Genomic DNA, 25,151 nt, shown 5'->3' with positions numbered 1-25,151 from the left:
GCAGGAATCCCAAGACACACGGCGGCTACTTTCGTTAGTACCGTCATGGCACATCTGTAGTGGTGATGCTCATTGTCGTCGCCAAGTCTCCGAAGATCGGAGCTGGTTGAGTAGCTGATCATCAGTTCGGAGTCGGCTGTTTGAATCATCTGCCATTCCACGCCGCTAATGATTGGTCGCCGATGAACTGGACTGCACCGCAGGCACCTACCGTACTTTTTTGCTGACACTCGCAAGTTGAAACGCGTCACGTTGACTTGCTTGGACCCTGAACGCTCAACCAACCTCTCTGCACGTTTCATGTTAATATGCCCGCCTGCCATGTACACATGCTGTGCCGTGAAATGGCACATGCTATATCTCAAATTACGTGCGTGTGCTGCCAAGATCCATGGATTTGATGGAACATGCAGTTGTACATGTGGTAGTGGTCGTTGTGGGAATCGGACTTTATCTCAGGCACCGCGCTCGTTGGCTTCATCCCGCAGCGAGCACGTTCGTTGGGCGTACACCATGTTATGCCCCTACTAGGCGGAGCGAGTATGGCGTTTCTTCCTTACTCGTGTATACGCCCCAGAGGATGATGCTTATCGCCTAGCTAGGTCTTCGTCATGCCATGGCTGTGCAAACGCAATCGTGCCAGTCCCACACACTTCACTTCCTTCCAGTCCAAGATGGATGCACACTCGTTTCGTTTCTGTACGGTACAGCACATGAACCATCCTTCCATCGAAGTCGATGGCTGATACTTAAGTGGAAGGCCCTGGCCTCCTCGATCCGGTCCCCTTCGGTCGTTCCATCCTCCTTGCATGCACAGTACCCCAGCACGAATCGACGACACACTCCCTCTCCTTCATTCTCCACGACCGAGTTCTGTAAAGGGCAGCACTCGGCAACAGCAATCCCATCACACCTCGACCCGGACAGAGACACGATGCGGGTCTCCTCCTCGGTCCTTTCCGCCGGGCTCACCGTCCTTCTTTGCTCCTCGGGTGCTCTTGGTCAAAACTCGCACAACTCAGCAATCGACACTCGTCTGCGTCAGCTCGAAAAGGCGTTGCAGCTGCGGGTGGGCGGAGACGACGCGGCGTATCGTGACGGCAACAGCCGAAGCGAGTCCAGCTGCTTCCGCAGATGGTGGACTTGCCATGACACTCGCTTCTTCGACCGGCACAGGTTGGCCAACCAGACGAGTCATCGGCTCAGCACCGTATCCCAAATCGATGCCGACATCGACATTCCGAACTACAACGGATCCGACGCCCAGAAGTTCCCGGATAAAGTCACGGCGAAGACGTCGACGGCGGTGGCCAACAAGACGTCCGAGGGCTGGTCCATCGCCGTCACCGTGTCCGGCGGAATAGGAGAGGTCAAGTCCCTCGCCGGCGATGTTGGTTTCGACCATACTTGGAGCCGCGCGAGCGCGAGAACGGTGACGAAGGAGGTGATGACCGAGGCACCCTGCTTGCCGGGCTTCCGCTGCTTCATCCTCACCTACACCTACCACGTTACCATTGACGGATTCTGCCGTCCCGAGCCGTGGCTTGACTGCGGCGGCGAGATGAACGCATGCAAGCTCAACCGCAACAGCGATGGCAGCAAGTCGGCCTTGGCCGAGATGGAATGCGACCAGTATACGGATTACGCGTTCTGGAACTGCGACAGGCGGGCGAAGCCATGCCAAGTATACACACCCCTGCTCCACGCGGACGGCAGTCCGGTTACTTCTCAAGCCGTCATGAGACAGGAGCTTTCGGGAAACACCATCTTCCGAAGGGCGAGCAAGAAGACGAAAGTGGGTAAGAAGGGGGGGGGGCGTCAGATGGCGAACGCTGGCCTACCAACGTTTGAGTTTCTCGACGATGTCGATTCTGTCTTGCGCTCCTTCTAAACAAAATGTATAATTGCAGTGATTCTTGCGCGACTAGCATGAAGCGTTCTGCATTTTTCCGCTGGCTCTAGTTAGCTATTCATTCATCTACTATTCCGTTCATCGACAGAGTGCCATGCTCTTGCTGCCCGCAGCCCCCTTGCTTCGGTAGCTGAGGGACATTGTGCTGGCCATGTGCTTTCCTCGCGTGCCTCTGAATGACACGACTCGAGGATGCCATGCCGTCATGCATATCACAGCATCGGCACCACTCACAGGCGCCTCCCGACACGCATGTGCAAGCGAGGGTGCGTGTGAACGCATACATGTGTGCGGTCATATCCAGCTTTTTGTCTCTCCGGCGGTCGCATGGTGTAGCACACAGCTCCTGCATAGCCCACGGGCCGGGTGACGCTGGCCTGCTTGCCACGTTGCTTGACGACGGCGAGAAGCCTACCTGTCCGCCGGCCGGCGACTCAGCATGCCCTCAGAGAAGTCGGCCGATGGATCGGTCGCTGCGTGCCGAGATGGGCTTGTCGAGTTGCCTTGCGTCGTTCGGGACAAAATGTCCGGTAACACGTCAATGGCCGGGTATGGGAGGCGAGATGGGTCGGGCGGCCACCCATCCTCCGGCCTCGCCGTTCAGCCGTTCAGCCGACCAGGGTTGTCAGGCTTGAAGTGTTTCATCAGCGCCCTATTCCCTAGCCTTTCCACCTTGCTCCTCGCCCGCAAAGCTTCTCGTTGCGCCTTGTCCAACTGCTTCTTTCTCGTCGCTAGAACGGAGCGCAGCTCGTAGGTTGGCAAGTGCGATATGCTGCTCCGGTCTCTCGAGCTCAGCTGGGAGAGACGAGCAAGAAGGGCGGCCGAGCCTCGGTCGTCTCGCGCGATCAGGTGAGACGTTGCGGCGAGAGGGCGACTCTCTACCGAAGCATCCATCTTGGGTGCTTGCTGGGATGCCGTCCGTGACACGCTGGTCGTGGCCGTCGTCGGCGTGTTCTCGTGGGACCGACGGCTCCGAGGTCTCCTTGACGAAAGACGCGAGGAACAGTCCCCGAGACGCATCCTCTCGGATGGGTCACGGTGTTGGGAGGCAGGAAGGTGGAAAAAGTCTTGCATGTCGGGCGAAAGGTCAAACCGACAATGACCCTTGGCTATCATGTGCTGCTGGACGGCTTCGACAGTGCCGCGGCGAGTTGCGCAAAGGATGCACTCGCGATAGCCGTAGATGACGAGGTTGAGGTACCAAACAAGCGTCTCGAGGTCGACGATCAAGCAGTCCTGGTAGGGAACGATGAAGCTGTGAGCAGCCCTCATGTGGGCCACGTTGTCCTCGAGGGTGCCGCTCGACGAGCGGCAGAACAAGCACCGGTTCGGCACAAATGTCACCCGCGGCTCCTCCTCCTCCTCCTCCTCCTCCTCCTCGCTGCCGTACGAGGACGAATGCCCGTCGTCTTGCTCCCCGTCCTCGTCGTCTGCTCGGTCGCCGCCATCGCCAGACGCATCACCATCGGCAACCGCATCCGCGTCGACGGCGGCCTCTCCTGGAGGCGGAACGATGGTTCCAGGAGCTGCCACACTACATTGTAGCTTGTAGACGCTGGCAATATGGTCAGCCGTTCCGCCGCCGACGGTCGGTGAATGTAACGATGGCCGAGGGCAACCTACTGCCACTCGCTTTTTGCGTGCCGTCGCCAGTCGTCGGCGTTGGCAAGCTCTGTGCCGCACACTCGGCAGGGAAAGGGCCCAGGTCCTCTCTCCATGCTGCTCCCCGCTTGATTGTCGTGTATGCCGACCGAAATCTTCAAGGTTCGTCTTGTAAGAGTAAGAAGCTGAAGCTGGCTCTGTCCAGGACCCGACGGCGGCAACGACGATGGATTGCCGACCGAAGAGTTGGCGTGCTCGTCCGAGGTACCGTCTGGTATAATGTAGTACTGAGCGTACGCCCCTTGGTAATATTAGGTACCTGTACAAATCTTGAGCATATTTGGTCAGTGAAAAGCTCGATGGGTTGTACTTATATTTATTTACAGCACACTCGACCACCGACCCCCCATCTCAGTGGTTGATTTTGCGGCATTGGACGGCAACGGTTTGGAGGCATCACATCCTCAGGCTTCATTCGCAGCCAACGGCCATGTTCCTGGCCCCGTTCCATTCGTGACTCACCGTCGCCGTGTACTTGGTGCAGTATGTGGTACCATCTGCAGCATGGACGGAGTACGCCTTACGGCGCGTCACATCTGGCTGAGTCACTCCTTTCCGCGAGAAAGGTCCTATAAATAGAGTGCCATTTATAGCGGATCGGCCACTTTTGGACGGCGTGATGCATGTCGGACGCTCTCGCCGACATGAAAGGGCGCTGGCAGCTTGCCATGAGCCGCCGCTGCATCCATCGTCCGGAGTTCTTCTCGGTCGGTAGGTTTTCGTAGCTTGGGAGATGAATGATTTTTGCACCGTCGCTGACCAAATTCCACCAGCAAGATGACGAGGTGTGACGAGGCCATCGACGTGCCCATGACTGCTCGTAGGCGCTAAATCATGCTTATGGTGGCTTACGATTCCACCGTGACGCTAGCGAGCCGCTGCATCTTGGGAGGGAGGAGTCGACCGTTGGCAAGGGTCGCCGAGGCGACTCGCCGCCGAAGCGAAGTGTCGAGTCCGCTAAACTCCACCAGGTCCACTGCCATTAACGTGTGCCCCCGCGTGGCGAATGTCACTACGAAATTCACTGCGAAATTCATTCACCGCGAAATTCACTGCGACTTACAGCGTCCCTGTCACTAATTCTGCCCACTGATCAGTACAGCCTACTGATCAGTACAGCCTACAGTATACAACTTCCGGCTAGAGGGAGCGTGCACGCACTGTAGGCCTCGGGAATACGCACCAATTACGAACGCCCTGCCATCTCCCCCAACCAACTCTCAAGCTCTCTGCACCACCCTCCATCGCTCCCCTGCCCATTTTGTTCGTGTTCTATGCTGTGCTGCCGGCAGGGATCAAGCGGCAACCAATGACGGTCTGAAAAGTGTCCCGCGGGCAAGCTGCCGACGACGGTGAGATGCGGGGAGAATGGCGTTTGCGCGACATCGATTGCGTCCTCGAGGCCACACCGGCCAGCTGCAGTCAAGGGCCATGATACAGAGGAATAGGGTATATCTGTCGTACAGCGCCGAGGCCTACGTCGGGTGATCCTGCTCCTTTGCATACTTTCCGTCCCATTATGCAGTTCTCGGCCAAGGTCAACGAGCAGCTGCGGTCCATCGTTGACGAGGCCACCTTGGCCGGCCCGGACGGCATCCCAGGCGCAACGGTCGTCATCGTTGCCGACGATGGCTCCGAGCCCTTTGTCCACTCGGCCGGGAGGAGGGGACTCGTCTCCACCGAGGACATGACGGTCGACCACGTCTTCTGGATGGCGTCCTGCACCAAGATGCTCACGGGCCTCGCCTGCATGCAGCTGGTGGAGAGGGGCCTGATGAGGCTCGACGACAGCGATCAGCTCGAGGCCCTCTTCCCGGAGTGGAAGAACCTCCAGGTGCTGCGGGAGGATGGTGAGCTGGTGCCGAAGAGAAAGGGCATCACCCTTCGCATGCTGCTCACCCACACCGCCGGCTTCGGGTACTCCTTCACCAACGAAAGGCTTCGCAACTGGAGCTTTCCCGCCGGCATCGACGAGTTTTCCGGATACGCCGAGGATATCAATCAGCCGCTCCTCTTTCAGCCCGGCGAGGGTTGGGAGTACGGCGTGAGTGTGCCTCGACCGTCCGGCTGCCGCCAACCTCTGCTGACGTTTCGACGACGCAGATCAACCTCGACTGGGCGGGCGTCGCGCTCGAGAGAGCCACGGGGACGCGGCTCAACGACTACATCCAGGACAACATCTGCCGGCCCCTCGGTCTCGCGAGCATGAGCATGATGCCGACGCGGGACATGAAGGAGAAGTTGGCCTACATGCATCAGCGCTCGCCCGAGGGAACCATCTCGCCTTGCGATCATCTTCTTCGCCGGCCGCTCACCGTCCAGACCGAGGAGGAAAAGGATGGCCTCCTGCACAGCGGCGGAGCCGGCATGTTTGCCAAGCCGCAGGAGTATTGCCGTACGTGTTGCCGCTGCCGCCACGGCCGCCTCCTGTCCGAGCCTAGCCGCTGACGTCGCGTGCGCAGGCATCATCGGCGTGCTCCTCAACGACGGCACGTGCCCGAGGACGGGCGTCAAGCTGCTGGAGAAGGCAACGGTGGACGAAATGTTCAGCAACTCGATCCCCCAGTTCCCCCAGTTTGGCCGCCAGGGCATGCCGAGCACCAAGCCGGAGCTCACCAACACGATCCCCGACATATACCCGACCGTCGGCAACACGACGCAGGGGTACGGCCTGACCTTTATGCTGACCGGAGGTTCGACGGGACGGGCGGAGGGAACGGCCGGCTGGGCGGGTCTGCCGAATCTGTACTGGTGGGCGGACCGCCAGAACGGCATCGGCGGCATGGTGTGCACGCAGATCCTCCCCTTTGGCGACGCCAAGGTCATCGGCATGTGGCTTGCGCTCGAGGCGGCCGTGTACCAAGCTCTGAAGGAGGGTTAGGTCGCTATCCACGCCGTCGCCTTGCGCAAGGCCCGTCGTGGACGGCGCAGTTTGGTTTTGGGACAACTTGAGCCCCTGCTATGAGGCACGTATCCAGCCTTGTTGACGCGCCATTCCGGCAGAGGGAGGGAGGCTGATGCATCCCCCACGACGTGACGGCCGCCGCCGTCGTTCTATCGCTCCTCTCCACCGAGATGGTTGCCACGCCGTTGGCAGCGAGGTGAATTTGGACCGTGATGCCGAAGTCTCAAACGTCGTGTTGGAAAACAAGCAACATTACCAGCGTCTACGGATGCCGCAGCAAATGCTCGCGCACCGAGACATCTATCGTACCGAAACGGCCGGCGAGAATCATGAACAGGATCCAATCCATCCATGCCTCGTGAACACAGATCAAGCCGTCCGACACCGTGGTCGACAAAATTCATCCTCCACGCGCGACGACGACCCAAGTTGCCTCCCGGCCGGCGCCCAACCAGTACTCCGCGATTGCCCGGCTACCATGCGCGCATACGTACCCTTGTTACATGTATACGTCCATCACTTGGCCGAGCGTCGCTTCTTCTTGCTCGGACGTCCCGATCGCCTCGAAGGTCCGACGGACTGAAAGTATTGGGCCACGACGTCCGGCACGGTCCGCTGCAGGCTCGTCCGCGTGACCCACGTTGCTTCCTTCGGGTGGTAACCTACCCATTCCACCAGCAGCTTCTTGCGATCGGCGCTATGGGAGCGGATCCGGTGCACGTCGTAGAGGCCGGCGTCGTTTGGATTTTCCGGTCGTCCGCCCTGCTCCTCCCAGTAGTCGAAAAGTGCTTCGGGCGCGTCCTCGTGCAGGCAAGCCTCGCTCTCCCAGGTGACGTCTCCGGCCACCCACTTGACGAGGATCTCGATCGAGTTGCCGCACCAGCGGTGGTGGACGAGCGTCTTGAACGAGAAGACGGCCGCCGCCTCGTCCTCCTCTGCCGTAACTTGCGCCGCGAGTCCGGTCGGTGCCGTGTCCATCTCTTTGTCGGCGCCCGATTGCGCCTGAACATCCGCTCTCGTTCCCTTGCCTTTCCTTCCTACCGACGCAATCTCCTTCTCCCGGTCGTTCTTGCCAATCTCCTGGAGGGGCCGTCGTCGCTTCGACACCGATGTGGTCGTGGGCGGCAGCTCGGGTCCATCGTCATGGGCAGCGTCCGGCCTATCTGTCATTCGGGGGGCTGGGGGCTGGGGTGTTGCGGGTGTTGTTATTGGTGCCTGCGACGTCTCCGACTGCCGATGGGCGACACTCGCTTTCGAATCCGCCTTCGTCCGCGTCGATGGCCGCGAGGTCGGTCGCCGCGGGGCCTTGGACGGTAGGCTATCGGGAATGTCCTCCTCTGCCATCGCAGGCCGGGATGATGGTCGCTTGGTTGTTACCGTCGGCGTAGGCGAATTCTGATGCGGCCGCTTATGATGAATGCCGCTGGTCATCGTCGAGCTCGGCGTCGGAACGGTGCGAGATTTTCCATGTTTGGTTCCCATCCTGCTTGCGGAGTGGTTTCTCTGCACTGGTGAGCGACATCACGATGAGTCAAGCCGGATGGAAACCCACCAGATTGTCCGTGCTTTTCCCTCCGCCGCCGCCAACGCCAACGATCGAAGCTGTCACTGTTCCCGTGGGAATGACGGCAGCCTCCTTGCTGGGAATGTCACAGCTAGAACCCCGACGTGGAGTAAATATTGATGAGAGGAGAGATTGCATGCTGGACAGTACACGCTGCAGAAGGGCCGGACGTCGAGCAAGCGCGAGTGGGCAAGCAAGACGGTGGAGGAGGTTTCATATGTGTTGCCTGCTATAACGAATGTCCAGTGATGTCCAGCGTGCATGGGCTTTGATTGAACGTCATCGACGAAGCTGTTTCGCAACGGCAGCTCCTAAGCAATGTCACGAGCAGGCCGCAAGTCCAACCCAGCCAATCGATCCCAGAAGTGTTGGTTCCACCGCGCTAATCTGCAACGGGAAAAAATAAGAAAACAACTGGCATTCACCTTGTCCTTTCATTCGCTGCGTAATACTGACAACATACTCCAGAGGTGCATGCACAAGTATATGCACAACTCTAAGTATAGTATACGAAGTAGTTGCACAAACTCTGTATGGGGTACTCCGTAGTACGGAGTATCCGTACAATGGTGTATAATTACCGTATTATTACGGAGTATTACGGAGTACTTGCAGGTGCATGTACTGACTGTACTTGTACAAGTATACTGTAGTACAGTGACTGACTGCACTACTTACAAGGATTACTGTACCTTGAAACCCATGCAAACCCACAACACCACTCGAACCACCAAACACAATACAACGTCAAAAATATAAACCACGGGTCTGGCCGGGGATTGAACCCGGGACCTCTCGCAATATTGTCATAGAGTTTTCCCTAAGCGAGAATCATACCACTAGACCACCAGACCAACGATGCTCAGATGCTGCACTGAAAGTATCACGTGTTTGCTGAACGAGGGAGTCTAATTAAATTTTATATTATGAAGGCCATCCTGCTGCTCGTCTCCTTGTGCTGTATGAACGTTTTCGTGCCTCTTTCCACAATACGTTTGTTGCCCTATCCTGGGTTGAGGTAATAGCCAACAGGTGAGGAAGACACACGACGGAATGCAAGTCAGAGTTCTGCTCAGGCTCCATGTCTCGGTTGTTTCCAGAACGCCGCTCCGGCTCTAGGGTAACTACTATTGTGAATCTAGCAACAGAACGGATGCCACCACCTTTGGGGACTTGCATTTCCATCATATTGAATTAATGCCAAACTTGATGGCTAGCTCTATCTCTGTTTTTGGATTCTTTCTATAAATGGGCAACTTGGTCGCAATCGTCGTCGCTGCTGCATTGAAATCCAGGAATTGATCGTCGGGGACAATTCCATTCGTTCATCCACACGATGTCACAAATCGACGGGTGTTGGATCCAGCAAACGAATGGTGGAACGGGTCACTTGAACAGCAAGAGACTATTGGTTCCAAATACTGTCTGTTCAGTTCGATGTCTCCTGAATCTGTTGGCAGCATGATCATGGAGTTTCCCCGGCTACCGTAATGTCGATCATGAGCTTGGAGATCTGTAATTGGTGCATATGCGTCTCTCTCGTTTGGTGTGCTGCGACCCATCTAAGTGATGCTCCCGATATCACACACTGCATGAGTGCGCCTCAATTGAGGCCAGTCAGTGCATCGTCTCGGAGACGCTTTGCAGAATCTTGCATGTATTTGCATACCATCCGTCGTCGAAGTTGATGAGTGTTTTGTATATTTGAACCGGCGGGCGGTCGGTGGGCAAGAGTTGAGTGCTGAATGCTCGACAACGAGGAAAGCATCAGGCATCCAGGCATCCAGGCAGCTAGGCGCCGCAGACGGCTATGGCAGCACCCGGAAACACTATTACCCGGTGGCGGAAAGGGGCCGTGGGCGAACCAACAGCTTCCTTCCCGTTTCCAGATGCCCCTTGCCGTCTGGACAGTGTCCGTTCCAATGCCCGGGCAAGCATGCTGTGGGCAGTCATTCGTTTGACTCGCACTCGACGGACCAAGCTGGTACTACATGTGGCCGAGTTGTTGGGACGGCGGCTGAGCTTCGCTACCGCTGCTGTCTCCGGGATTTACGCCCCTAAGCCAGTGCAGCGTGTCCCAATCATCATGTCCCAGGACCCCGACGATGAGGCAGAGCTGGAATCCACGGGCCCGGCGCCTTCAACCTTCCTCGTCGACCATCGGGGATTTCCCATCACTACCCCGGAACAAGATGATGAAGTGATCCATGCCTTCATCGAGTCGATCGACTCGGACGCCGTCTGTCGCCTTGCATCGCGATACAATCACTGCGGGCCTTGCCGGCGCACGAACTTGGCAAATCCAATCTCGGCTTTGGTGTCGAGATCGACTCAGGTCCCGAGTGGATTGTCCGTGTTCCCATACTACCCTCACTTCACAAGCCCTGGCAGAAGCTGCTCAGTGAAGTCGCCACGATAGCACACGGCTTTGTGCATCTCGCTTCCATTCGCTTCAGTTGCGTGGGCCATATCTGACTTGACCTGAACGAAATGGAGCTTTCTCGAGCGCAACACACGTATCCATGTTCCTCGCATTCTTTCCTACGGGCGCGATGTCAAGTTGTCCAAAAATGGCGCTGGGACGCAAATGTTTCTCATCGCAGACATGATTCCCGGAGAATCGCTGAGAAAGAACGACTTCCTTGGAGCGCCCGAGCAGCACCGAAGAGTCTTCTACTCGCAACTCATTGACGTTTTGGCCGAATCAAGAGCTCTCGAGTTTCCTGTCATTGGCTCCTTGATGCCAAATCCTGATGGTGGCCGGGGGTTTGTTGCAGGACCTGTCTTCTCCATGACTGCCAACCCATTACGCCAATCTCTGCCCACTTTTTCTTACCGGGGACTCTTTGTGCTGAATCATCTGGACTTACGGGCCTTACCACTCTTGTCGATAAAATATGCGCATTCGGGGTATTCCTGACAGGGAGTTTTCGAGCACTGTCCTGCGGCAGTTGTTCACACCACCTTCGAGGATCACTTCGCACGATTCGATCAAGACAAAGAATGGAGTACACACCGACTGCCAAGTCCTTGACGAGAAGTGCAACATGGACGGCCGATGCAACCTTGCTCCGGAGAAAATGGTATGCTGCACTTCGGCAGAAACGTCAGCCATCGGCAATCCGAAACTAGCCTCCTGCGTTGGCCATCTCGTTCGCTGCCTCGAGGAAGCCATTTACACGTTCCACGATATTTATGCTCCAAATCTCTACGACAGAGCTATCCAGGATGTAACGTCTGAATTCTTGAAGGAACACGAGACCATTGTGTCCGAGGTACAACGTCGGAGTGAATCAAAATGAGCTCCACACCGAATACGTCAAGGGCAACGGATTATATGTACAAAGCCGGGAGTCGACATGGATTCAAAAGTCGAATGCCTTAATGAAAAGTTCCTCTGAGTATCGTCTACTTGATCAGTCGGGTCGATGATGCATTGTTCAGTGTCTACTTGTAGAGTGCCTCCAAGAGTGCAGCAGGAGGTAGGACTTGATGAATGATATGGAATCACCTGAACATACAACCGACAGGGCTGCGAATATTCCCCCGACCGATTTGGGCACGCACCCATGCTCTGGCTTCGGAGCAAAATGTGGGCAGCTGTTGGGTAGAGTAGAAAATGAAGATTCATTGGTAGTTACTTGACCGAAGGATACCGAGCCCTTGACCGAACACAACACAATGCGCGCACAAGTCTTCCAGCTGCCACGAGCGGGTGGGTGTTTGCATCAATGGGCCGCTGCTGGCTGTCGCGAGGGGCATCACATTAAGATGCGAAGGCATTGTCTGCGATTTCTTCATTCTGCTCATCAAAATTATTGTTTACCGTTTACTACCTGACTATTCTTAAACAAATCAGCATCGCAAACAGACGATGAGCATGACCAACAATCAGCTCGCTACGTTGAAGAAGCGCATCAGCGAGATAATGGCTGCTGTTGACGAAGAGCGGAGAGAACTGAACCAAATTTTGGCATTTCTAAGGAACATACCAAAAGAATCGCGACAGCAGTTGTCCAACAGCGCCGCCGGCTCCAAGCGAGCCAGAGCAGACATGTCAGGTCAAACCATTGATGAGTCGGGCGATTACTACGAACGACGACGAATGGAAAAGGAGCAAGCCATAGGGCGCATGTGGGAAAAGATACATGATCTTCAAGTAGAGGAGATCCAGCTTAAGAAATCCATCGAGCGGGACACACGACACTGCACGGCGTGACTGCGATCGGACGAGGATGCTGCGTGGACGTCGATGGCAACCCACAGCTACCTGCATAGCGCGACAGCGCAAACGAAGATGTCGCAGAAAAGGCGCCAGGATGTGCAGTGATTTATCGGATAAAAGTGCCTCTTATATGCTGTAATTTTGGAAACCGTACCTTCAGTTGCCCCATTCTACATCTCTCGCTTCTTTGCGTGCTGAATAATTAATCCCCCATCGAGACCACAAAGTTTGTTGAAGTCATGAAATTGAGCATTTATCATGGAATGAATGCTGCAGGTTGAACGTCGGAAGGTACACGACCACATTTGGAAACACTTCATCATCACCAGATCGATGGTATGGACATTGCTGTGCGAAGCAAGGAGTGCCCGAAAATGCAGAATATAGCATGGCTCAGCGGATCACGCACATTACTTCATGATTCAGATGCGTAATGGTGTTCAATGTGAGACCAAGGACCAGATGTGACATGCCGCTAGAATAGAAAAAGAACTACTGTAGGTTCATTCAATACTTTCGATAAAATGAGAACCGAAAAGGACACTGCTGACCAACCAAAAGTGTTGAAAGTGTGCGCATACTGATACTGTTGCATTGATTTCCATGGGTTGATCAATGAATGTCCCACCATACAGCAATCCATTCCACGTGCCCAACACGAACGGGGCTGGGCATCGAGGCCTCTCTGAGCACGGTCGTGCATGTGTGTTTCATCCCTTCGCGAATGCTAAATTGGGCCCCTTCATTGGACGGCGAGCAGCGGGCATCAAAAGAAGCGCCATATCGAGTCGGAAGATTGCCGGCTCTTGAAACGGCTGTAGGCCCGACACAGAGGCCACAGCAGCAGGATTGCGGCGGCCCAGAAGGCAAAGTACACGAGCAGGCTATCGATGCCGCGCGTGTTGCCCGGGTCCATGGGGTCTGCGATGCCCGTGTCATGTCCGAAGCGCGCGACCAGAGCCATTCCAAGGGCAAAAATGACGAGGATGTGAAGGATGTAGAAGAAGAGCGCAGCGGTGCCGAGGTCTAGCAAAAGCGTGAGGCGCGAGGCGAAGCGCACGGGCAGGGCGCCGAAGAAGGCGAGAAGGCCGAGGTTCCCGGCCATGGTGAATGACCAAAAGGCCACGTCGGGCGGGTACTTGACGAGGTAGAAGAAGGAGGTGGCCGAGACGAGGTACGGATTTGAGCCGGGGTGACTCTGCTGCGCATCTGTCCGGAGACAGCCCTCGGAGAGGTTGCCCCAGCGGAGGAGGCGGGTGAGGACGAAAACGGTGGCGAAGAGGACAGCGGCAAACGCGTGGCAGGCGGCGAACGTGCGCGGGTTCCACGCCTTCGAGACGCTGATGCGTCCGTAAAGCAGTCCGAGGGTGGCAAAGGATAGCCAGGCGAGCGGTGGAAAGCCCGAGAGGACCCTGAGTCCCATGACGGGCCAGAACCAGATGCGAAGCAAGGGATTCTGAGGGATCGTCTGAGCCCCGACCGAGGATTGGGCCATCAGGGGCGTCGACAGGCAGTGACCGTGGTTCTCGGAGAGCCATATGTTCCACAGGATGGTGACGATGCTCATGGCCAAGAGCATGGCGTTGTGAAAATGCCACGAGACGGACGCGGCCAGGGTGTTTGAGATCGAGGTGGAATCATACCCTCGTTGCGTCAGGAGCGGCTGCTCGACGTCCTCCTCCTCGGTGACGCCGACCCCCCGCTTCGCGCCGCTGAGGAGCGTCTCGGTCAGGAGCGTCTCGGTCTTGTTAAAGAGCAGCCACAGCAGGCCGGCGAGAAAGTAGTTGACGGCGAGGGAGAAGAGGACCATGTTGAGGAACCAGACCTTGCCGGCGGTGAGGACGAAACCGAAGACGGTGGAGACGAGCGTCAAGACGGCGGCGCGGACGGCAAAGTACCGCACCAGCCGGCCCGTCGACCATCCAAGCTTCTTGCGCGACCGGCCGAGGTAGACGACGCCCATGCCGAGAAGAAAGGTGAAGCCGGCGCCGCAGAGATGGCTGAGGGTGCGTATGACGTAGGCGGTCGGGAAGTTGAAGTGCCGGACGACGATACCGTCCGACTCGGAGGTGCGGCCGGTACCGTGGGACCATATGTGCAGGGAAATGGAGGTGTGGTCGAGGGCCATGAGGAGCATGAGAAGGCCGCGTAGGAGGTCCGGCGCGAGCGCCCGCTGCGGCCGTTTCGCCGCCTCGGCATTTGATGGCTCGCGGGCCGGAGCGGGTCCCTCGTCGGCGGGGCCTTCAGTAACTGGGCTTTGAAGGAGGTTGCCGGCAGCAAATGTGCCGTATGGATCGCCACGGCGGCCGTCTCGCCTCGGCTTGGCTGATCGGTCGTCGGCATCGGCAGATGGATTGTCGACGTCGGTGCTGGTGGGGTCGTGAGCGGGCCGGAGAGGGCCGTGGCTGGGCGGGGCCTCGGCTCCGGCTCCGGATCCGCATCCGGCATCGGCACCCGTCATGGCAACCATCGAACAGTCGACCCTCCCTTCTGCAACGATGGCGGCAGCGAGGGTGCGACAAGAGTGACCAAGAGGGGGGTTGCAGGATGATATGTATCTGAAAAGCAACGGCGGACTCGCTTGGAATGGGCGGAGGATGGCGCACTGGCCGTGCTTGGTAATCCCTCCCAGCGGTTCCTGTTAGCGTCATTGTGCAACGGTTTGGGCGCCACTCGCTTCGCCGTTTCCAACATGCCGTCGAATCCTGCCGTCGCTAGTTCCGGACGATTCACTCGGCAGCGCACGCCTGAGCCTTTTTGCACTTCGTGGTTTCCTCCGTGTCCCCCGGTCCAAGACGTGGACTAGCCGTTCTTTTGCCGTCGTTCGGCTGCCGCGGCGCAAAATAGGGAGTGAACTCTCGAGCGGACTTGCACTCCGCAAACTCCGCATCTGTTCTTCGCTCCGCTGCTGCCACAAACTTGAGCTACTTTTGCTCCATCGTCCGTGTATTCCGTCGTCCGACTCACCGTCGTCCGTACGTCGTGGCCCCTCGGAGCCTTCAAGCAGGAGGACCCTGCGCGCTCGTGGCGACGCCGGGCCGTTCACGGCAGCCACTTTCGTCGGATCTTAAGCGTACGTAAATAGATGAAACTCAATCGCGGCTGCGGTTCATGAGCGTTGTTGATACCGACTCGCGACGACAGGAATGATGGATTTTGCGGAAGCTGGATTTTGCGGAAGCTGGATCTGTACATTGGCCACCAGTGGCCGGTGCGAGGACCTGACAGCTCCGGTTGCTCGTCCTTCCCATGCGTCACTCTTGACGTCTCAGCCTGCACATGTCGTGGCCAGCAACTCTTTCATGACGACGCCCATGACGCCCGGGTGAGGGACGATGACGGCTCCGGCCCTCTCCAGCGCTGCCGCCTTTTCCTTGGCAGTCGCGTCCCGTGGCGACAGAAAGGCACCGGCATGGCCCATGGTCCTGCCCCGAGGTGCCGTCTGGCCAGCGACCATGGCAACGATGGGCTTTGGGTGCGACGTCGATGCGCGGTAGCGTCGAATGAGCTCGGCTGCGCGCAGCTCCTGCTCCCCACCAATCTCGCCGATGACGATGATGCCTTCGGTCTCGGGCTGGGCGAAGAAGACGGCAAGGGCGTCAGAAATGGACGTTCCTGGCACCACGAGTCAACAGGTTTTTCTGGTGCACGCACAATGGTTCCAGACTCATGGAGCGGGAGCGAGAGTGAGGGTGCGGATGCGGATCATGGCGAGAGTGAGGCGTACCGGGCATCGCGTCGCCCCCCACGGCGAGGACAAGACTTTGGCCGAGCCCGGCGGCCGTCGTTGCGCCGACGGCCTCGTAGCTCAAGGTGCCCGATTTGCTCACGATGCCGACGCGGCCGCGGCGATACTGGGCAAACGGCATGATGCCGACGCGACATTGCTCTGGCGCGATGATGCCCGGGCTGTTGGGCCCGACCAGTCGGCTGCGGCTCTGGGTTCGCAGCACCTCGTGCACGCGCAAAAGGTCGTGCACCGGCACGTGCTCGGCCACGGCGACGATGAGCGGCACCTCGGCCTCGACCGCCTCGACGATGGCTGCCGCGGCGAAGGGCGCGGGCACGAAGACGGCGCTGACGTGCGGGGCGACGTTGTCCATGGCCTGCCGACTTGTCAGCAGTGCATTTCCACCCCTCCCTCCCTCCCGCCCCCGATTCGATGACTCCTTCAAGCTCGGAAGCAGGAGGATATTTTGCAAGAGGCCATCGGTGAGCATGGGATTGAACTGGCCTCGCGCACGGTGCCGAAGACGGGCAGGTCAAGGTGCGTCCGGCCCCATCCGCCCTTTCCGGGAGACACGCCACCGACGACCTGGGTGCCGTATTCTATCGTGTCCTTTGCGTTTGCCGTCGCCTTGACCGTCATCAGCTCCGCCGGCCACACACATCAAGGCGGACGTCACGTTTACCGCCCGTCCGGTGAAGCCTGGGAGAGCGCAGATGAGCAAGGCGATTCCTGCTGGCGTACGCGGCGGGCGGCGTATGCTTCTCACCCTGGTAGATGATGCGCGTCTTCGCGTCGACGTGCAGGTGATGGGCGGTGCCCTCGGTGCCACCATGGCAACTCGACGCAGCCGTCACGAAGCTGCGAAGGCGCGAGAGGTTCCGCGGCAGCCGTCTCGCGAGCATCGGTACCGACAGCAACTGCCTGAGCATCCCGGAGCACGGTGATGCGGATGGTTGAGCGAAAGGAGGTGGACGTTTGCCAGGCCACGCTTCGGGGAACACGTGGGCAAATGCAACGTCGGCTGGAGGACGGAGCGGTGGTATGTGTACCACCTCGTACAGCAAGCACAGTATGTTAAAACAGGTACAAGTACACGGCCATGCAGGCAGCTCATGGCTCACGGTAATGGAAGGCACTCGGGCGTCTGGCCGGGCCGACCTGCCGCACGAAAAAGGTAGCACACACCGCCTCTCTCGCGAGGCAAGAGCGTGCGTCATAATCGTGCGACACCGAGGGAAGGAGAGGGACACTTTGGGATCGACCAATGACTAGGCGCTTGTCTCGGCCTTTTCGTGATGCATGAATCATGATACATGATACATGATACGATGCATGATCCCACCCATGATATAATCCATGATATAAACCATGGTATAAACCGATATAATCCACGATGTAAACCAAGATGTAAACCATGATGCAATGCATGATGCAATACTCCGTACATCACGATGCAATACATGATACACCGCAGAGCACAGGATGCAAGACACGATGCGAATTCGTGATACAGTGCGAGGTACCATACATTATACCCTACACGACATGATACAAGATACAACGCATGATGCAAAGGAAATGCGGCAATACATGTACACCGACTGTACTTGCATGCCATGCACGGCCATACATGAGCAGTGCAACGGCATCGCCGCTGCACGGGCGGCCCAAGGAGGCTGCGCGTTTCTGGTGCGACGGATCCTTTTCGTCTCCTGCCTCGCCTGCCTCGACGCCGTTGGATTTTTCCCCTATTGCCTCCCTTCCTCTTCGCCGACCGACTCATTCACAGCAAATCACCGACAAAGGCGAGCCGGTCCCTCTTGTCGTCGACGACGCGAGCGTACTCGAGCAGCAGCCGCCAGACGTACAGCTTCATGTCTTCCCTTCGATAGACCATCTCGACCCACTTCTTGCCCTCCTCGGCGATCCGCTGGGCCTCCTCGTCGCGGCCGTCGAGGAAGTAGTCGACGACGGCGTAGACGTCGCCGTACGAGTTGTCAAAGGGCACGAAGTGGGCCCAGGGGACGATGCGGTCGTCGTGCCACTCGGCGTAGATCGTGGCCTTGAGGGGCATGCTCGTCGAGTGCAGAAAGGCCCGCCAGCGGGCGCTGAAGGAGTTGCCGTCGACGTCGGGCAGGAACTTGTACTCGTACTGGCGCTCCATCGGCAGGCTCGGCTGGACGGCCATGAAGGGCGTCGTGTAGCGGCACGTCTTGTCCATCTCCATGTGCTTGTCGGCGCCGGTGCCGACCTCGACCTCGGCGTAGGGGTGGCACTCGAGGTTGACGAAGCCGACGTCGGCGACCGACTCGAGCCAGGGGCCGAGCCTCGACTCGAGCTGGGCGCGCGCCGAATACCGGCGGCGCGGGGGTAGGCGGAAGGTCGGGCCGCGGGCGACGTCGCCGGCCTCGACGGCGGCGACGGTGGTGCCGTTCATCATCTGGACCCAGCGATGGCGGTGAAAGTGCCACCAGTTGTCGACCTTGTTCCGGCCGCCCGAGGCGGTGCCGCGCCAGACGAGGCCCTCCCGCTTGAGGGACCAGGCGGGCCCGCGAGTCTCGCCGCCGCTGTAGAAGGCGCGGTCGGAGAGGTACATGGCGCCCGGGATGAGGATCTCGTTGTTCTGCGGCAGCTTGGAGCCGCCGAAGAGGGGCATCAGGTCGTGCGTCGTCGACATGCTGACGCTCTCGACAAAGGTGCCGTGCATGCCGCGCAGGTGCGGCTGCAGGCAGGGGTCCTGGGCCTCGGTGAAGTTTCGGACGAAGCCCTCGTGGGCGTAGGGCATGGGCCGCGAGGGATAGTCGACGGTGACGTTGAAGGATGGCAGCGCCGGCAGCTCGCGGCCGGGGCTGTCGGGAGGGCAGGCGGCCCGCAGGTGGTCCCAGTACTTGTTCGCCTCGGCCGTGATCCAGGTGGGCTCGGGCGCCGGCTCGGCGGTGCCGTCGACGTCGGCGAGGCCGGCGTGGGTCGACGTGGCCGTCTTGGGGTCCACCAAGGTCCGCCGCCGCCGCTCGGCCTCGACGTACTTGCTCATGGCCTCCCACGGGACGAGGATGCGGGTCTCGTCCATGAAGTTGATGGCCATGTCGAGGTCGGGCAGGTGCGGCGTCATCTCGCGCACGAGCTCGGTCCAGAGCTGGATCCACGGCTCGCGGTTGGGGTCGTCGGTGACGAAGTCGACGGATCCGTTGCGGACGCGAATCACCTGCTTCTGGCGATTCGCCTGCAGGCGCAGACGCTTGGCGTCGACGGCCCAGAAGGGGTTGAGGTCGTGGTGGATGCGGTCGAAGAAGTCCTCGACGACGACGGCGCCGTCGGCCTGGGCCTGGGCGAACCAGGCGTCGAAGCCCGGGGGCGGGTGCCGACCGCGGCGCTTGCGATAGCGGGACGCGGCCTCGTCGAGGGTCGTCGACCGGCGCGCGAGCAGCTCCTGGGAGCGCCGACGGCCGGCGAGAAGGAGCTCGTCGATGGGGTGGACTGGACGGCCGGCCAGCCGCCAGGGGCCGAGACTCTTGCGCATCCATCCGGCCAGGGCGTTGGGCCGGGCGAGAGCGGAGCCGTGCCAGCGCTCGGGGCGGAAGCACAGCAGGGCGAGGAGCGTGAGGAGGGCAACGACGAGGAGGGCGCGAAACCTACGCATGGCGAGGATGCGCGGCAGCGCGTGGAGCAGGTCGGTGGGATCTTGACGGATGTGCGCCATGGCTGCGGCGTGGCATGGGAGCCGACGCGATGCCGTCCGAGAGTCTCTCCTCTCCTCTCCAGGATGCTGTCCGGGATTCTGTCTCTTCGGGAGGGGATGATGAGGGAAGGGAAGGAGGATGGTCCGACGACTTACGCGTACGGAACACTTTGCCGCAGCCTCGTTCGCCAACGACGGCCATTCGCGAGGCAGCCCCCACTAGTAGTAATCTATGGAGGTCAAGGCCGGCACTGATTACCGTAAGCATGGAAATAATATCGCTAAATGCTCCGTATTAATCTCCGTAAATAATGATGTAATTACTGCACAGTAAGTACTAAGTACTTGTACCAGTGCCGACAAGTATGTACAGTACCTACAACTTAGTACTTACAGAGGGGTGGCAGAAATGTCGATTCAATTTGTAGGAGTTGCGCTGCCAAAACTGAATCGTCACTTTTGTCAAGTGACTGTACTTGCAACGTACAGTACTTGCATGTACTGTACAGTGCAGTACTGTGCTGTGCTGTGCTAGGACTGGAGTGCCTGCAGAACTCCCAATGCCCACATAAAATGCCTCGGGAGGCATTGCCCGCTGCGGCCCCGAAACCAAACCCGCTGGCGTCCGAGGCAGCATGACAGCCCGCCGCCGCAGCAGGCAGGCCGAGTGAGGGAATAGCGCATGGCGTCCGCTGCCGCAACGGCAAGGCTGTATTCCCTCTGCACCTGGGCGCGCCGATCCCCTGGGCCTCTTATCCGGCCCCCCTCGTCGTCGTTGAGCGGTATGCATCTTGCGCGTTCGAACGAGGAGAGGTCTCGGCCGGCGTCATTGATGCCACTGGCGGCGGCGATTTCGTGGCACATCTGCCTTGGACGCATCGTCGTCGTCATCATCAGCTTCGGCGTGACCGTTTCCCACGGAGGTGGCTCGATCAGCGACGCACGCCTTCTAGAACCAGAGCATCAGTACCCAAAATAATCCCCCCCATGGCAAAGTACATGCGTACATGTAGGTGCGCCCGCACAGCGCCCTCGTACAGAGAGCACGGGCGCCCTGCGCTTGCTTTTTCTTGAGCCAAGGGTCCAAGGCTTCGCCGTCGGGAAAGGAAACGTGCTGTGCTTTTTCAGTCTCTTCTCCTTTGCACGACGCGCCGGAGGCAGGCAGGGTATACAGTCTTGTCAGCGGGCGAGGAGGGAGCCGGCGGATGCTGTGTAGCAACGCTGCAAGGGACAGTTTAGTAGTGAACAGCACCAGCAGGTACGTCGCTGGACGAGCAGAATCGTGTGTCCTTGTAGGTGCCGCGCCCCTTAGCAATGCCTGTCGTTGGTGGCGACTGAGCCACCGCTGTAAGTGTGCGGTGGAGGACACGCCTCTTGGGCTGCCAGTACAGTGACCTCGGCGCTAGCCTGTAATACCCTGCGGACTTCTCACCGGTACAGCTCGTAATCGCTGCTAACACTTGTGCCGCCAAAGTACGGAGTATTACTAGGTACCTAGGTACGTACTCGGGTATTACCTGCTCGGCATTCACAAGGTACTAAAGAACAGATGATGATCATGCTGGGGGGCTCGATCGGCTGCAGGGGTTGCTTCCCGGGTACCTTGGCAGACCTGTAGGGGTACACGCACCCTGCTCCTTACCTACTAGGTACCTACCTATTACTAGGTTAGTACCTAGTAAGGTACCTAGGTAGTAGGACCCGCGCCTGGACACGCGAGTCCTTCGAGGCTCATTTGGTGGCCATGTCGAGCACCCACGACGGCATGGCGCGAGGCATCACCCAAGCCGAGCACCCTGTATGCACCGGTCTCCAACGAGCTCGATGACGACGTAGCTGCCGAGCCATGAGGTGAGGTGCAACAAGCGCTGCCAGCTCTCTACCGTGCGGTAGAGGTGCCGCTGTGGGTGCGCCGGCGCAGCAAGTACATGGGCAGGCAAGTACTTGCACGTCGTCATTTACAAGGCATGTACAAGTACCTAAGGTACCTAGTAGGTAGCAGTGCGGGTACTTGTACTTGTACTTACAACCAAGTATATGAACGGGGCGGCCCGCGAGAGGCCTGGACTCGGCCTGCATCACGGTTTGTGTTTGTCCACGCTGGTGCAGTGCGTGATGCTCCTGGCGATGCTCTTCTCCTGCGCGGCGGCATTTTTTTTTTGTCCACGCAGCAGCAGTGCGTCATGCTCCCGGTGGTGCTCTGCTCCAGTGCGGCATATTTTTGTCCACCCTGCAGCAGTGCGTCATGCTCTCGGTGGTGCTCTTCTCCAGTGCGGTATATTTTTGTCCGCCCTGCAGCAGTGCGTGCAGCTCCTGGTGTTCTTCTCCTGCGCGGCCAGTTTTTTTTCGTGTCCACGCAGCAGCAATGTGTCGTGCTCACACGGTGGTGCTTTTCGTCGTGCGCCGTCGGTATGCCCTTGGGCTCATCGAACGGAGTCGATTCGTCGAAGCATCTGTCGTATGCTCGCCGTGCGAATGATGGCGCACGCGAGCCTGGTGGGACAGTGAGCCGCACACCTCGCAGGTGTTCAATCCATCAGCCGCTCAACCACGGGAGGGGATAGGCCGGTTGCGTCGAGATGCCCGTCGTCGCTCTTCTCGCCCGCGCACCTATGCTGGGCGTGCCGCATGATGCGTGACAAATGAGCACGTTGGCTGCATCGATACATGACCATCGTGTCCGCCGGTCCGGACGGTGTCGATGAAGATCAACCAACGAATGAAGCTGTGCTGATGGAGGCCGTCGTTTTCGTCGCCCGGCACGGCCGAGAGGGCGACGGCCATGCTTCCACGGTGCATCATCCTAGGCCTCGGCCAAAGGAAAAAAGGCCCAAGGTTCATGGAGGAAGTTCGCGGAGAGGACGAATGAATGACGGGCAACGGGCACGCGAGCATATCAATGCACTTAGGTAGACGATGCAATAAACGAGGCGAGGGCAGGGCACGTTGCATGACTATCCGATGCACACAGCCTCACGTCAGACGGTCTCGAGCAGCCGCCGCATGTCCTGCCGGGTGGCTGGAGGTGGCTCGGCAGATGGGGCCACTTTGCAAACACCGTGCCTCGGTTGACGGCACGCAAAGGATCGGCACGGTGCGGCCGGCGGAGGCGGCAGACGCGAACCGGGAAACGCGAGCCGAAATGTCTTTTGCCCGCCCGTGCGTGATCAAGGTTGAGTTTTGCCGAGACCAAGATAAACTTTGACAGCGAATATTCCGCACGCCGCGTCGGTCGGCGGCCCTGCCCGTATCGAGTTAGCATCAGCGACGCGGCGGATGTCCCGGGCGGCATCGGTCGGCCGCCCGGCTATGCGGCAGGCCTCGGTCGACTCTGGCTGACGACGAGGTATTATTCGCACCAAGCATGCATGCTGCAGGATCGTCGGACCGGCAAGGACTCGGCATCTCGCAAGAAAAAAGTCGTATGCGCTCATTCATCGCTCTGTCTGCCTGCCATGGCAGTCGTCCTCTCGCAGCCTCCCGTCGGATAGCGGCGGTTCAACCGCATGGTGAGCAGTGATCCCCCAACGCTGCCACGGAGCTCGCGCGGTGCCACGACGCGGCGGCCATGCTCAGGTGAGATGCGCGGTTCGGTGCAGGCGCAAGGTGCAAAGTACGAGGCTGCCAACACTATTGGTTTCGCAAGTGAATCGAGGCGGTTTCATTGGCGTCATTTCATGTGTGGTCGAGCCCATGTCCCGCGGCCTCTGCTCGACGGAGGAGTTGCATCTCCTGCCATCGGACACCGCGCATCGGCAAGAATGGCCTTGGCGGTTCTTCCCCTTCTCTCGATGCAGCAGAGAGACGAAGCAGCGCGCGCTGACCGTCGTCATCGGGTCCCGCGTGCCGCTGTGCCGTGCTGCCGCGCTGCCGCGCTGCCGTGTCGCCGTGTCGCCGTGCCGTGCCGGAAACATGGTCATGACATCGTTTCGCCGTCGAAAGCTCGCACGACTCTCTCGAAACAATAGGTTCATGCAGCGAAGCTGCCCATGTCGGGCGACGATCATCGTGTATATATAGACTCCTCTGGACCGTCCGTCTCCCTCCAGTCGTTCATCCAAGCATGAGCAAGAAAGCAAGCATCGAGTATACTCATCCACACCACCAACCGCAACAAACACCGACCATGTTCGCTCCGAGCTGCCTCGTCCTCCTCGCCGCCGCCCTCGGCGCCTCGGCCAAGCCCGTGCCCGAGACGTGCACGACGACCATGATGGCCCCCTTCCCGCAGATGCAGATGGGCCCGACGCTGACCGTCTGGCCGACGACGGTGGTCGAGACGGCGGCCGTCGATTGCGGCGACTGCCTGCTCCAGGTCGGCCACCGCGGTCGGGGACCCGGTCCCGTTCGCCAGATCACGGCCACCGTCACCGCCGCCGAGCCTTCGACGACGACCGTGTACGAGTGCAAGGCGACGGGAAACTAAGCTTGGTTTGATTCGTCACACTCCGGTAGGCGTCGACCTGTCCCATCGTCCCGTCATGGCTGGCAAGACTAACAGTTTCGTAGGCCGCGGGGTGTGAAACGGAAGCCGCATCGACTCGGACATAATAAAAGGGGGCATGCTTCGGCGTGATGGAACGGGTCTGATGGGCGATGGGGCATGGCATGGAACTTTTATGATAGACTGGTAGCACGACATACGTACGCGTCGTCGCCGCCACAGCAGGAGGATGACAAAATAAATTGTTAGAATTGGCCTGCACTGCTGCATCCATCTCACTCAGATGCTGCAAGACAAAGATGCTGCGTCGTTGCCGCTGGTGACGAAGACGAGCTCCTGTTTGCCGGTACGGCCTTGTCAGTCTGGCCATCCACTGCGTTGCGTAGCCAGTTTGCCGGCTCGGGATGCATACAGTACATGTACAAAACATGTGCGGGTAGGTATTAGGTTTTTCTCCAACTGGAAAGAAAAAGTAAAGTGTCTCGTTCGTGGCAAACAAGTTTGTTTGTCGATGACAAGCAAGAGTGTGCTGCTAGTAACTACTCCCAGTCCGCACCTACACTCACTGTACTGGAAGAGTCAGTGTGCACCAACAAGTACAGCATACACGTACGCTGCAGTACGGGGTAGTAGCGCTACGGTACAGAGTTACGGTGCGGTACAGAGTCGCGCTACGGTGCAGAGTACGGAGTGGTGGCATTTGTACTGGAATTGTCAGTGTACACCAAAGTACAGCGTACATGTGCGCTACAGTAGGTATGGAGTAGCGCTACAGCACAGAGCAGTGCCACGGTAGAGAGTAGCGCTGCGGTACAGAGTAGCCCTGCAGTAGGTAGGTACAGAGTAGCGCTACGGTGCAGAGTACGAAGTAATAAGTATTAGTGGCATTATTAGAGTAGTAGGAGTCAAGTCCCCAAAGCAGAATCTCCGCACCACATGTACACTGTACATGTGCACGTCCAGGTGCGCGAGTACGGTATTACACGTCAAACTTGACATCTAAAGTGCAATGTACAAATACGACACACTT

The 25,151-nt window shown here is 58.6% G+C and overlaps 9 protein-coding genes and 1 non-coding gene across 10 annotated transcripts; 4 read left to right on the top strand and 6 right to left on the bottom strand.

Moving 5' to 3' along the window:
• Nucleotides 1–934: 934 nt before the first annotated feature.
• Nucleotides 935–1,891, top strand: DCS_04384 (uncharacterized protein; the record flags this gene model as incomplete). Its single annotated transcript, XM_040801694.1, has 1 exon — nt 935–1,891. One exon carries the CDS (start codon nt 935–937, stop codon nt 1,889–1,891), a length of 957 nt encoding a protein of 318 aa, XP_040656727.1.
• A 621-nt stretch (nt 1,892–2,512) lies between these two features.
• On the bottom strand, nt 2,513–3,852 carry DCS_04383 (uncharacterized protein; the record flags this gene model as incomplete). The annotated part of the gene is made up of 3 exons (XM_040801693.1): nt 2,513–3,446; nt 3,536–3,785; nt 3,834–3,852. 3 exons carry the CDS (start codon nt 3,850–3,852, stop codon nt 2,513–2,515), a joined length of 1,203 nt encoding a protein of 400 aa, XP_040656726.1.
• Nucleotides 3,853–5,093: 1,241 nt separating this feature from the next.
• DCS_04382 (uncharacterized protein) lies at nt 5,094–6,455 on the top strand (the record flags this gene model as incomplete). Its single annotated transcript, XM_040801692.1, has 3 exons — nt 5,094–5,618; nt 5,678–5,969; nt 6,037–6,455. 3 exons carry the CDS (start codon nt 5,094–5,096, stop codon nt 6,453–6,455), a joined length of 1,236 nt encoding a protein of 411 aa, XP_040656725.1.
• A 540-nt stretch (nt 6,456–6,995) lies between these two features.
• DCS_04381 (uncharacterized protein) lies at nt 6,996–8,181 on the bottom strand (the record flags this gene model as incomplete). Its single annotated transcript, XM_040801691.1, has 2 exons — nt 6,996–7,982; nt 8,032–8,181. 2 exons carry the CDS (start codon nt 8,179–8,181, stop codon nt 6,996–6,998), a joined length of 1,137 nt encoding a protein of 378 aa, XP_040656724.1.
• Nucleotides 8,182–8,807: 626 nt separating this feature from the next.
• On the bottom strand, nt 8,808–8,897 carry DCS_t49. Its single transcript has one exon. It is a non-coding gene; the product is annotated as a tRNA-Pro (tRNA).
• A 1,082-nt stretch (nt 8,898–9,979) lies between these two features.
• On the top strand, nt 9,980–12,262 carry DCS_04380 (uncharacterized protein; the record flags this gene model as incomplete). The annotated part of the gene is made up of 4 exons (XM_040801690.1): nt 9,980–10,392; nt 10,540–10,809; nt 10,967–11,318; nt 11,903–12,262. 4 exons carry the CDS (start codon nt 9,980–9,982, stop codon nt 12,260–12,262), a joined length of 1,395 nt encoding a protein of 464 aa, XP_040656723.1.
• A 772-nt stretch (nt 12,263–13,034) lies between these two features.
• Nucleotides 13,035–14,729, bottom strand: DCS_04379 (uncharacterized protein; the record flags this gene model as incomplete). Its single annotated transcript, XM_040801689.1, has 1 exon — nt 13,035–14,729. The coding sequence occupies one exon, from the start codon at nt 14,727–14,729 to the stop codon at nt 13,035–13,037; it is 1,695 nt and encodes a 564-aa protein (XP_040656722.1).
• An 807-nt stretch (nt 14,730–15,536) lies between these two features.
• On the bottom strand, nt 15,537–16,927 carry DCS_04378 (succinate-CoA ligase; the record flags this gene model as incomplete). Its single annotated transcript, XM_040801688.1, has 3 exons — nt 15,537–15,883; nt 15,996–16,374; nt 16,658–16,927. The coding sequence occupies 3 exons, from the start codon at nt 16,925–16,927 to the stop codon at nt 15,537–15,539; spliced, it is 996 nt and encodes a 331-aa protein (XP_040656721.1).
• An 854-nt stretch (nt 16,928–17,781) lies between these two features.
• Nucleotides 17,782–19,698, bottom strand: DCS_04377 (uncharacterized protein; the record flags this gene model as incomplete). Its single annotated transcript, XM_040801687.1, has 1 exon — nt 17,782–19,698. The coding sequence occupies one exon, from the start codon at nt 19,696–19,698 to the stop codon at nt 17,782–17,784; it is 1,917 nt and encodes a 638-aa protein (XP_040656720.1).
• Nucleotides 19,699–23,803: 4,105 nt separating this feature from the next.
• On the top strand, nt 23,804–24,103 carry DCS_04376 (uncharacterized protein; the record flags this gene model as incomplete). Its single annotated transcript, XM_040801686.1, has 1 exon — nt 23,804–24,103. The coding sequence occupies one exon, from the start codon at nt 23,804–23,806 to the stop codon at nt 24,101–24,103; it is 300 nt and encodes a 99-aa protein (XP_040656719.1).
• Between the last annotated feature and the right edge of the window lie 1,048 nt (nt 24,104–25,151).

The sequence above is a fragment of the Drechmeria coniospora genome, chromosome 02 (assembly GCF_001625195.1).
Source record: "Drechmeria coniospora strain ARSEF 6962 chromosome 02, whole genome shotgun sequence".
NCBI classification, from domain to species: domain Eukaryota; kingdom Fungi; phylum Ascomycota; class Sordariomycetes; order Hypocreales; family Ophiocordycipitaceae; genus Drechmeria; species Drechmeria coniospora.
Note: the sequence above shows the minus strand (reverse complement) of the source record. Positions and strands in the feature narration are given on the sequence as shown.